Source organism: Ovis aries, chromosome 6 (genome assembly GCF_016772045.2).
Source record: "Ovis aries strain OAR_USU_Benz2616 breed Rambouillet chromosome 6, ARS-UI_Ramb_v3.0, whole genome shotgun sequence".
Classification (NCBI taxonomy): domain Eukaryota; kingdom Metazoa; phylum Chordata; class Mammalia; order Artiodactyla; family Bovidae; genus Ovis; species Ovis aries.
The window spans coordinates 98,172,773-98,186,033 of NC_056059.1; the positions used below are offsets into that span (position 1 = coordinate 98,172,773).

Genomic DNA, 13,261 nt, shown 5'->3' on the forward strand with positions numbered 1-13,261 from the left:
ATTGTCTTTCACAAAACCAGTCCCTGGTGCTCTACAGTCCAAATAAAACCTGCTGATTTTCCCTCTGGTTATGCGTAAGACTGATGGGATAGGAGAGGTCCTGTCTTAGGGGCTGTTGTTAGCCCAGAGCCCAAATCAAACGTGCATTATGTGGTCATCACAAAGCATAAGGCACCCTTGAGGGACATTCAAACTGGGTTTAAGTATCAGGTCAGGAACACCAACGAATTCATAATCATTTATTGTGAATCACTCATAGTTTACACATTATTAATGGCAAAAATAACACCGTTAAACACCTGCTGGATGAAGAACTTTATTATGACAATTCCTTACTGGCGTCACTTCTTTTCAAAAATGTGAATTTAAATCCTACATCTTCCCTATCTTTGCAGCACTATCTTCGAAGTGCTCTGATGCCAAACTATAAGGCTCTCTTTTGCTCTAACATCTAACACAAAGGGCACGCTGTCCCATTAATTCGACATGCTCTTTACAAGGCGACTTAACACACAAATTTTTTTAAAATCCAGAGGCTACATAATGATCACTTTATGTCTTGCTGCAAAATCAATGAAGGCCGCATGCAGGTGAAACATTTGTAGACACTGAGTTCTAGATAACTGTTGGTTATTCAGATCTGAGGACCTGGTGTGGAAAATTAATATGCTTATTTAGCAGGACTAGGTAAAGTACATGCATCAGTGGCTAGGATCAATTAGAATATAAATTAGGTGTCTAAACATTTAAATGAGAGCTTCATTTGAGCTTCATTTGATGTCTGGCACTTCTGAGCTCTACATCTTAAAATGACAATAGCAAAGAGAACAAAATCAAACACTTAAAACAGGCACTGATTTATAGGGTCAGCTGGACGGACAGCTCAGGACACAAAGCTAGCTGAGCAGTGAACAGACCCCTTGAAGCAAAGAAAGTGGAACATCAACAAGCTGGAAACAGGGCAAAAAAATAAGAGAGCCATTTCCTGTATTCTCACTTTTTAACATTTTCAATTTTCTTCCTTTAAAGCAACAACAAACACACACAATAATTACAAAGCAGAAACATTCTTTCCTTACTATTTAGACCCTCTCTTTTGTCTTCCACCCTGCCTCTCTGCTCCTTCAGATAGTCTGTTTGAAAATAAGGCTGGGTTTAAAACAGAAAACAAAGGCTCTCCTGAATCACACTGAAAGAATGCGAAATTCCTTCATCCTGTCGGGGTAACATCACAGTACAAGTACAAGCACATGACGATGTATGTTTGAATGACATGTTGTAGCTATAGCGATTAAATCACATGTCCGCGTTCTAGTGTTAAAGCATAGTTACACTGACTTTTAAAAAATTCTTTTCATTGATAGTTTGTATCTTGACATTATTTTGAGACCAACGAGAAAAATCCGCAAACTGCGTGGATTCTGTTCTCTCCCCAGCTTGCGCCCCCTCCCACGATCCAATGAACAAGAGTAGTGTGGTAACAAAGGCCGTGAACCGAGGCGTCGTTGACAGCGGGCGCAGATGCAGGGTCCAGAAGTCAGGCGCTCCCGTCTCCAGTCCGGGCTTTCCGGGCTTCGATCATCTGCTTGGTTGCCCGTTTGCGGTCAGTGGCTAGCCCCAGCCAACACATGAAGTCAATGAACCAGGTGGTTGGGTTGAAATTTAAGCCAAATTCACTCGCAGAGTAGTCAAAGGGAAAGGTGTGATGGTAGTTATGGAAACCTTCACCTGGAAGACAAAGTAGGCTTGAAATAACACTATCAGCACCTCTCTGCAGAGCTTTTAAATGCCACGAGATTGCAAGACCCTGTGTTAGGCTCCATGGGGAAAAAAAATCTTACAGAAGGTCCTCTATGTACAAACCTACAAAGATGTGTGGTGTGCCATCTGTTGTACTGCACATGCATTTCAAGATACTGGACTGTAAGATTAGAGATGCTTTATTTTTTGTTTCCTTTTTATGTATGTATTATCTATGTGAAAAGTATTAGAGACTTATTACAGTTCAGTACTATATAGCCGATTGAGTTAGATGGCTACCTAGGCTAACTTTGTTGGATTTCTGAACAAACCGGACTTCCGAACTTGCTCTCGGAATAGAACGTGTTTGTATGTAGGGGACTTACTGTACTTGACATCTGCCCTTAGGGAGCATTCACTGAATTGGCTAGACAAACGATAGGAACAGAAAAATAACAATAAAGTTATCAGCATAAAGTCTCAAGATGAATTTTCCCTGTGAACTGGTGACATGCTCCCATGACTTTAGAGATGTACTTCGGAAGCTAAATGCCGAATGGCTGATAACAGATCATCATTTTGATGTATGTTCATAAAAGAAAAATAGCCTCTGTCGACTGAAGGGATTAAAGGAAGACTTCTTGGGAAAGCTCGGAAGAGATAAATGATAATCGTTCCCATAAGTAAGTGAATTAAGGAGTTGGATCTTTAAATATCCAAAATCTGCCTATATATTACTCTTCCCTTCACAGTGAGTAACTTTTCCTCCCTTACTGCCCCTCCCCCAGGGTGTTTTCAGGAGGAGTCTCACATCTTTTTTCATTTTTTTTCAAACAGCTTTATTGAAATGTAATTCACCGTACAATTCACCCATTTAAAGTATCCAAGTTAATGGCTTTCAGTATATTTGCAGAGTTGTGCAGGCATCCCCACAACGATCTTTATAACATTTTCACTACCTAAAAAGAAACTCCACTCCCCAAGGATGGATGGATGTTGAGCCCCATCCATCCCCCCATCCTTCCAGTCCTACTTTCTTTCTCTGTGATGGTTAAGTTTACATGTTAACCTGACTGGCCAAGGAGTGTGCAGATTAACCCTTATTTCTGGGTGTCTGTGAAGGTGTTTCTGGATGAGATTAGCATCTGAAGCAGTGGAGTCAGTAAAGTAGACGGTCCTCCTCCATGTTGAGTGGGCATCAGCCAGTGCCTTAAGGGCCCGGAGGAGGAATTGCCCCCTGTTTTCTGGACACTGATTGAATGTATATTTCATCTTCTCCTGCCCTCAGACTGGGACCTGCATCATCAGCTCCCCTAGTTCTCAGGCCTTGGTGCTCAGATTTAGTTATACCACTGGCTTTCCAGGGTCTCCCGCTTGCAGATGGCAGACAGTGGGACTCAGCCTCCGTAATCTCACCAGCCAGTTCCTCATCATCAATCTCTCCTCCTTCCCCCACCCCGTTCCCGGAAACACACACACATGGGCACACGCAGAAACAGAACACATCTGCCTCTATGCAGATGTATGTTGGGCTGGCCAAAAAGTTCGGTCAGGTTTCCATGTGATCTTACAGAACACACCCAATATATAGGTAGAGAGAGATTTATTATAAGCAATATTATATATATAATTACATATATATATTCCAATATCCTTGCCTGGGAAATTCCACAGACAGAGGAGCTAAGAGTTGGAGACAACTTAGCAACTAAACTGCCACGTGCGTGTATATGTATATACATCGTCTCTGACTCTTTGTGACCCCAGGACCATAGCCTGCCAGGCTCCTCTGTCCATGGGATTTCCCAGGCAAGGATACTGGAGTGGGTTGCCATTTTCTTCTCATATATACACACACACATATACTGTCACAAAGAGTCGGACTCGACTGAGCAACTTTCACATTTACTTTTACTAATACAGTCTCTATAGATTGGCTTATTCTGAACATTTCGTGTAAATGAAATCGAATAATATGCAGTCTTTTGCGACTGGCTTCTTTCACTCAGTATACTGTTTTCAAGGTTGTAGCAGGTATCAGTACTTCATCTGTTTTCATTGCTGAAGAGTATTCCATGGTATGGATATACCACATTGCATTCATCCATTCATCAGGTGAGTGACATTTGCTGTATTTCTACTTTTTAGCTGTTATGAATAATGCTGCTATGAACACTCATATACAAGTTTTTATGTGGACATACATTGTCTTTTCTCTAGGGTATAAATATAGGAGTGGAGTTGCTGTATCCTATAGTAACCATTTTTAACTATTTGAGGAACTGCCAGATTCTTCCTTTACTTCTTAAGTGGCTACTGGTCACCATACAGTTCTTCTACTGACCGCATTTGGAAGATTCTGCTGTACGATGAGTCCATCAGATGGATCAGTCTGTGGTCTGTGCTCTTCTTTTTAATTTAGGTCTTTTCTACCCATCATTCTTGGACTAGAGTTCTAGAGTTTCCCCCTATTTTTCAGAAATAGGCACTGTTCTAAGAACTCTGAACATAGCCCTGGGTCTCCCATATGGCTGGTGTAACAAGAATCTTCTAGTGACCTTTATCAGGAAAGCTGGCTGAGAGTTCAGTGTAGACCTTGAGAGTCTTCAAGCCAACACCCAGTTTTTCAGGACCTGTGTCGTGGGCACATTCCTTGGGTTTCCTGGCCCACCATCCCCTATGTAAGGTGGTAACAGATGCATGGGGCCCACTCTTGTCGCTCTCAGAGTCACCACTGGATGTGGCTTCCCTCACCACGATTCTTATTAAAGACAAAGAGTGAGATGAAGAGAAAACAATAGGAGGGGTCAGGAAGCTCATACTTTTCTCTCTGCTTATCAAGTTATTCCCAAAGCGAAATAGGGTCTTTATTCAACTTACATTGCTCTTGTCAACACAAGATCCCTAGGGTCTTAATGAATGGGTGACCCGTACACCACGATGGCAGAAATTCATTGCAGAGTGATGCAGAGACTGTTTATACTTAACAGCAGGAAACTTCCTTCCTGGGTTTAGTCTCGAGCTCAAGCTCAGCTTATACAGAAGCCCAAGACGCTTCCATCAAGACACAGCTGTGCTTAGTCGCTCAATCGTGTCCAGCTCTTTGCAATCCCATGGACTGCAGCCTGCCAGGCTCCTCTGTCCACGGGGATTCTCCAGGCAAGAATACTGGAGTGGTTTGCCATGCCCTCTTCCAGAGGATCTTCCCAACCCAGGGACTGAACCCAGGTCTCCCGCATTGTAGGCGGATTCTTTACAAACTGAGCCACAGGGAAGCCCAAGAATACTAGAGTGGGTAGCCTACCTCTTCTCCAGGGGATCTGCCCAATCCAGGAATCGAACCTGGATCTCCTGCATTGCAGGCGGATTCTTTACCAGCTGAGCTACCAGGGAAGTCCTGGTAACATCTATTAATCACTTATTGTGTGCCAACCACAGGGCTGAATTCATCAAAGGGTATTAGTACTTATAATCCTCACATCACTCAGCTAGCTGCTATGAATAACCCTACTTTAAAATGAGGATGGAAGTGCACAGAAGGGACAAGTTATTTGCCTAAGACCATTAGGCTAGTAAGGAAAACAACATCCCTGAAGGCTTGTTTCCTGCTAAGCACTGCTGCAAACACTAGGTAACCTAACCCTATGGTGACCCTGGGCGAAGGTCAACGCTACTCTTATCCCCACTTTACAGATGAGAACACAAGGTGGGGAGGAGCCTGCTAACTTGCCCAGAGATTGAGCAGAGGAACCAAGCCTCAACTAAGCCTGTCAGACTGACTCTTAACCATTCTGCGGTCCCACGAGATTGTCAAGGTCCCGTTTCTCTCCATCCCTCTGTTTGAGGGCCTTTTTAAATGGTCAGCCAAATGTTGGACAGCTGAGGCTAAGGGCGGTCAGGCAGTTTGAGAGCGACATCAACTGCTACTCCTCCTTTAGTAGGGAAATGGCTAGCGTAAAAATAAATAGCTGCTAATTACTGATTACCTACTATGTGCCAGGCACCATACTAAGCAGATGATCTATAGTATCTTATTTAATTCTCATAACCCCTTTGAAAGTGAAGTGTGAGTCCCTCAGTCAGGTCTGACTCTCTGCGATCCCATGGACTGTAGCCCCCCAAGCTCCTCTGTCTATGGGGATTCTCCAGGCAAGAATACTGGAGTGGGTTGCCATTTCCTTCTCCAAGGGATCTCCTCAACCCAGGGACTGAACCCATAATACCTTTATGAAGCAGGTATTCCTGTTTCCATTTCACAAATAAGAAAGGTGTAAACCAGAGAGTAAGAGGCTTGTCCAAGAGCCAGGATTCTAACGCCAAAGCCCAAATCCATTTCAGTCCACTCCACTCCCTTGCCTCCCTTGACACGTCCTGCAAAACCCCCGAGAAATCAAGAAGGTCTGAACACCCACTGTCCCCAGGGGTTCCCACGTGACACTCACCGATGGCACCCAGGGTGACGAGCGGGTTCTGCCGAGGACTGATGTGCTTGTCATAGGGCCTGTTTCCATACATGTGGGCGACGCTGTTGACCAGCCAGGTGACGTTGAGTGAGATGGTGTAGCGGAGGATGGAGGCCAGGAAGTAGGAGTTCCACAGGCTCTCTCCCCAGATGTACCAGGGCACCAGCGTGGGGACTACGAAGCACATGAGCACCACGGTGATCTTGTAGTACCTGGAAAGAGGAGGAAGTCACGCTGCCATGGGGCACCTGTTGATGGTGGTGGGGGGCAGTGAGCAAGCTGCAGGGGGAGTCAGGAATGATGCCAGTCAGTTCCGTCAACTCTTGGAGCCTGTTGTGTCTCTGTATGGGGATCACAAACTAATCCACCTACCAGGGCTAGGCAGGTAACACCAACTTGAGAATTAGGGCAGGCAGAAGTTATAGGAAGTGGTAGGACCCTCTGCAAACTTCAGAATTTCAAGTATTAAACAATCGGTACAGGTGAAACCCCTGCATCTCTGAGCTACGTGTGTCCTACAAGCCACAGTTCGAGGGCTTCTATTTCTTTCACCAGTCAACCCGACAAACAGTTTTGTTTTTTTTTTTTAACCATAATTTCAAGAAATATCCAATATTCTTTGAATACTTTGCAGGCATGTGAATCTGTTTTAATGTAGCTCGGGAAAAAGGTAAACAACCCTTCCTTAAATGTTCTCTGTCCATCCGCAATTATGTTCTAAACCAGCATAAAAATAAACAAGTATATGAACAAACATGGCCACATATAAAGCAAAGATTAAAAAGAAACCATCAGTAGTTTGCTTGCTGGACTTGTGTACCGAGCAAGTGTTTCCTGAGCGCCTCCTGTATACCAGGCCCCAAGGGCCAGTGGTACCAAGACAAATTTGACAAGAGTCCCTGCTCCGGTCATGTGAAACCTTTGGCTGTGTGGCACAGGCTCTTAGCAGGGACATGAAGGGGCTGTGAAATGAAAAAGTCCAAAGCTGCCTGTTCCAGAACTTCCCTGGAGGGCCAGTGGTTAAGACTCCACACTTCCACTGCAGGGGCCACAGGTTCTATCCTTGGTCAAGGAACTAAGATCTCACATGCCACGCAGTTTGGCTAAAAAATAAACCAACCCCTGCCCCACTCCAAAACAACAAAACAAAACAAAGCTGCCTGGTCACAGCTGTTTTCTCCTCGGTTTTCCTTCGGCTTACCCAGCTCGTGGGAGGCCTCCGTTAAAAGGCACATGTATGAACCGGGACGGGGCACAGCTTGAGGAAACGAGATGTGGGAGGTGCAAGAAATCTGACTTGAGTCCAGGTCTGATTCTTCACGGAAAACAAGCCTCTCTTTGTTCTGCCACTCTTTGTGTACACAGTGAGATGGTTCCCCAAACAGAGCATGAGGCAAGGGCTTGTATGTGGGTAGTTCATTTGGGGAAGTGACCTCGAGTAACAGGAGTAGGCAGCTGGGAAGAGGGAAATGAAAGGAGGGAAGAGTCAAGCTGTGGGTGCCCACTGCTGCGGGACCTCCATGGGACACATTATAGCTCAGAATTCTCTCTAGGAATGAAAAGGGGACTGTTTTCCCTTTGGCCCCAGTTCCTTTTTGGTCAAGGGGTCTACGTGGGAGGTCAGCTCTCTCACACTTTCAGGTTTGCTTGGGTCAGAATGGCTGAGTGTAGTCACGGGCATCTCAGGTGGGGGTGGCAGAGAAGCCAGGGCAGGAAGTAGGCAGTGTGGCTGGGCACGTTGCTGGTGAGTTACACTTGTGCCGCAGGAACAGCTGGAGTGAAAAGGTGGGCTGGGAGCATGAGGTGGGCACAAGAGGTGTCCAACACAGGCAGGAATTACAATAGCACACGGGGTTCTTGAGAGGAGCAAGTACGAATGCCAGCCTGGGGAGCTCAGCTCGGGGCTCTGGGATGACCCAGAGGGGTGGGATTGGAGAAGGCAATGGCACCCTACTCCAGTACTCTTGCCTGAAAAATCCCATGGATGGAGGAGCCTGATAGGCTGCAGTCCATGGGGTCGCTAAGAGTCGGACACGACTGAGCGACTTCACTTTCACTTTTCACTTTCATGCATTGGAGAAGGAAATGGCAACCTGCTCCAGTGTTCTTGCCTGGAGAATCCCAGGGATGGGGGAGCCTGGTGGACTGCCGTCTATGGGGTCGCACAGAGTCAGTCACGACTGAAGTGACTTAGCAGCAGAGGAGTGGGATGGGAGTGAGATGGGAGGGAAGTTCAAGAGGGAGGGGATATATGTATACACATAGCTGATTCACTTCGCTGTACAGCAGAAACCAACACAACATTGTAAGGCAATTACACTCCAATTTGAAAAACACTAATGCCTAATGGATACTATGTGCTTACTACGTGTCCTGGTTATTCTGAGACCCATCCATGTACGGGCTCATTTAATTCTAACAAAAATTTAGGAGGAGGGCACCAGTAGTACCCTCATTTTACAGATGGGAAAATTGAGCCTTTTATAGGTTATATAGTTGGGTCAAGGTCACAAGGCTAATAAGCAGCAGGACCAAGATTCAAATCCAGGCAGAAGCATTTCAGAGACTATCAGGCTATTCTAATTTGCAAATAAAATCATGTAGGTTTTGCAGATTGCTAGATGCACATAAGGGTCAGTTCCCACATAATTGTCACTGTTTTTATTGGGCAACATATTAATCCATCAGGCTTCCCATGTGGTGCTAGTGGTAAAGAACCAACCTGCCAATGCAGGTAGACATAAAAGAGAGGGGTTCGATCCCTAGGTCAAGAAGATCCCCTGGAGGAGGGCATGGCAGCCCACACCAGTATTCTTGCCTAGAGAATCCCATGGACAGAGGAGCCTGGCAGGCTGCAGTCCATAGGGTTGCAGAGTTGGATGTGACTGAAGAGATTATCACGCATGCACGTTAACCTATCAGCACCCATTTCGGCATAAGATATGACTGCATTTTAGTGGAAGGAGGGTGCCTGGGAGGTCAGATGAGTGGCTGTAGTTGGAGGGGCAATGACAACACACAGTGAAGAGATTGCTGGTCTGAGTCTGGGCTCCCAGAGTCCGATGCACAAGGCTTTTGGGGAGATGTTTGACGCGAGGAAGGCAGGATGGGCCCGGGGAGAAGCTCATGCACAGTGAGCCTTGGCAGATCCCGTGGAGCCAGGTGACTCTGCATCATCCAGCCTCAGGGTGCCTCCTGAGCTGGGTGAACCTGTGTACAAGGGCAACTCTCCAGAAAGGACAGCAGCTGGGTGGGAGCATCCACTAAAGAGCGGATCTGCAAGAAGCACGCAGGCCGTGGCCAAGGGTCCTGGGAGCTTGTGCGGGTGTGTGAGGAGCCAGGGGCTCTGACAGGAAGCCCAGAGATGATGGTCTGCAGTGGCTGCTCATCGTGGGTGCCTCTGGGAAAGACAGGAAGCAGCTGAATGTTTCCATAGGGCACCCTGCAACTCGGGAGCTTCCTTCTGTCCCTCCACTCTGGGTTACAATCCAGTACCTCTGAAAGGAGCCTCTCGAAGTCCTGTTCTTTTTTAAAATGCAGTTTCTTCCTTCCTACCTTTCCCGGCACCGGGGCTTAGTTGCCCCAAAGCATGTGGGATCTTTGTCCCCCAACTAGGGATCAAACCCATGTACCCTGCATTGCGAGTCGGGTTCTTAAACCACTGGATCACAAGGGAAGTCCCCCTAGTCCTGTTCTGAGCCACAGTCTGGGACCCTCATTTTGCTCCTGGAAAGGAAACAGAAATCACATATTAATGGCTGACTCTGTGCTGGATGTTGGGCTAAGCGTGCCACAGGCTTTCTCTCATTTACTCCTCGCCATGGACTCAGGATGGACACACTCCGTCAATGAGGGTGCTGTGCCGTGGTGCAGAGGGGCTGTGGTTTCCCAGGGAGAAGCCTGGCCCTTGCCGTGACTCTCTTGCTTTGTCCCCACCCTATGGAATCCACTGTCTCTGGTTTGACTGCAGCCCACAGGCTTCGGCTTCAGTCTAACCATTCTTCTCTCTCAGAGGATTTCTATAGCCCCCTTGGACCAGGCAGGAAGCCCCAGGTTATTGTACTTCTCAGAGAGAAAGGATGGCTATAACTTTTGAAAGGGAAATAACAAGTGTTAATGACAATGTAGAGAAACTGGAACCCTTATGCATCACTGACGGGAATGGAAAGTGGTGAAGCTGCTGCTGCTGCAAAAAATAAAAGCTTCTCAAAAGGTTAAATATCAAATTATCATATGATCCAGCCATTCCAAATCTATGTATCTATTCAGAAGGTTGGAAAGCAGGGACTTGAACAGGCATTTGAGCACCAATGTTCATAGAAACATTATTAACAATAGCCACAAGGTGGAAGTAACCCAAGTGTCCATTAGTAGATGAATGGATAAACAAAATGCTGTCCATCCATACAATGGAATACTATTCAGCCATAAAAAGGAACAAACTTTTGATACAAGTCACAACATGGATGAAACTTGAAAATATGAAATAAACCAGGCACAGAAGGACAAATATGGTTACGATTCCACTTATACAAAGAACGTAGAAAAAGCAATTCATAGAGAAAGTAGAATGGAGATCACTAGGAATTGGGAAGGAAGAGGAAAGGAAAAGCAATACCTATTGCTTCATAGGTATAGGGGTTTTTTTTTTTTTGAGAGTGATGAAAAATATTTGAATATAAAAGTGAAGATAGGTATACAACACTGTGCCATGTGCCAAGTCACTTCAGTCATGTCTGACTCTTTGTGACTCCATGGACCGTAGCCCACCAGGCTCCTCTGTCCACAGGGATTCTATAAGCATGGGAATCTTATTGGCTTGGGTTGCAATGCCCTTCTCCAGGGGATCTTCCAGACCCAGGGATCGAACCTGGGTCTCCTGCATTGGCAGGCGGATTCTTTACCACTAGCGCCACCTGGGAAGTCCACATACAACACTGTGAATATACTTAATGCTACAGAATTAATACACTTATGAATGGTTAAAATAATAAATAGCATGTTGCATATATTTTACCTCAACGAAAAAAAGAGAGTGATGAAAGAACATTTTTCCTTGATAACAGAAAGGGCTCAGAGGGAAAGATGGCGTCTCTTTTCTTCATAGCGTCTCCTGGACCTGCTCCACCGTCATTACCCTTGCGACGGCGACAGGAAGGAGGATCAGAAAAGAAAGGAGACCTCTCCGGTTGACGGAGCAGAAAGATGCAAAGGCTCTTGAATGTGTTGCTGAGCCACCGAACTAACTGCCCCTTCAGTGGCTTTATTCCTGAGGTATTACTCTGGGACAAGACAGTCAAGAGGTTCTGTGGAGTAGCCAAAAGCCTTCTAGCATAATGTAGTGGACACTATGGTGAGGCATCCAGATTCCTCTTAGGATCAGAAGGCTTCATCTCCCAGGCGATGGCAATGCTGTCTCTGCCCAACGGAGTCATCTTGCCCTAAGTCACACCTTTTCCCAACAACCCCATCCAGTGACTGACCTAAAAGAGCAGAAGTCCATTACCCAGGTGGAGTACCGCTGCTCCAACTCACCATGACTCTGAAGAATAAACCACCTGCAGGGCTGGCTTAAGCCTCCATTGAGACCAGTCAAGGCCCAGTTTCTTCCCTTCCTCAATCCTGTTTCTGTCCCTTCTTCCACAGGTGTTGACCCCAACAACCCTCCCCAGGAAACTTTCTACAATGTAATATCCATCCCAGAGGCAACTTCAGGGTAACCTGTCTTGCCACAGGATAGACTGCTGGGCCTGTGGAGTGAGGCATAAAATCAGACTCTGCAGCGTCTAGCACAGAGCCCTGCACAGAGCAGGCACTGCTAAATATGTTTACAGGAACGGTTAGTCAATGATGAGTTCTCAGAAAAATAAAAGCGCTTATGTGACTTCAGCAGGGCTGTTCAGAGTATGACTGATAAGATGCCAAGGTTTTCCAAAAAACCCACAAATTGTACAATGAATGTTCAGCCTGCTTTTGGGTTCCTCATGAGATGTTCATCTCTTGGACTGGTGCCAACACAGGATTGTGTATGTGAAGCCAACAACTCAATGAAAGACATTTGTGTTCCCTGAGACTCAACCCCCAGCTTCCACCAACAGGTTTCACTGTGAGGCTTCCTATGAAGGAGTCCTTGGGCCTGGAAAAGAAAACAATGGTCTTAAAGGCCCTTGCTGAATCATCTAACTTTGGGGAAAACAAGTCCTGCCCTGATGCTCCGGGCCGGTTGCATCTACCTGGAACTTATCACCCCCTGCCCAGAAACCTCCCACCCCCTACATCTGCCCAGGAATTACCGCCCCCTGCCCAGGGGACTTATCACCCCCTGCCCAAAACCTCCCATCCCTTGTTCAACTACAAATGCCATCTCAACTAAAGATTACCCAAAATGTCTCGCCTGACTAACGCTTCCCTTATCGCTTCCACAAACCTCCCTTTAAATATGAAGCCTCCCTGATCCCTCTCATGCTCAGCCTTAGGCCAACTGTTGCCCCTCCTTGCCTGAATAAAGGTAACCTACCTCCAATGAGAAGGCAATGGCATCCCACTCCAGTACTCTTGCCTGAAAAATCCCATGGACGGAGGAGCCTCGTAGGCTGCAGTCCATGGGGTCGCTAAGAGTCGGACACGACTGAGCAACTTCACTTTCACTTTTCACTTTCATGCATTGGAGAAGGAAATGGCAACCCATTGAGGTCGTCTCTCCTTCTTTTCTGCCTTGGCCCAAACTATATCTTACATCCTACCTCCAGTTTAATGAGTGATTTCTGAGCATGAGCTTCTAGGTCATTCTCTGAGCTGCCAAATATGCTACATTTTAGGCAACATTTAAGATTAACAGCCAGTCTAACAGGTTTGGTCTTTTCTTGGAATGTGAGTGACTTCCTCTTTGTCTTTCTGTGAACGCTCAGATGGGAGTTATCTGATAGGAAAAGAAAGGATAGGAGAAGCCTCCTAAAACCATCAAGGGAGAAAGAAAAAGAAAGGGGTGAAGAGAGAAGGGGCGGTAGAAATCTGAGAACGACCCAAGGAAGAGTAGCTGCACCCAGAGACTCAAACAT

The 13,261-nt window shown here is 46.2% G+C and overlaps 1 protein-coding gene across 1 annotated transcript in view; it reads right to left on the reverse strand.

Moving 5' to 3' along the window:
• Positions 1-225: 225 nt before the first annotated feature.
• The window catches only part of SCD5 (stearoyl-CoA desaturase 5), a 171,876-nt gene continuing 158,840 nt past the window's right edge, over positions 226-13,261 (reverse strand). The window contains 2 exon segments of the mRNA NM_001112815.1: positions 226-1,728; positions 6,183-6,415. Of these exon segments, the coding sequence (NP_001106286.1) occupies positions 1,538-1,728; positions 6,183-6,415 (424 nt within the window). The 3' untranslated portion in view covers positions 226-1,537.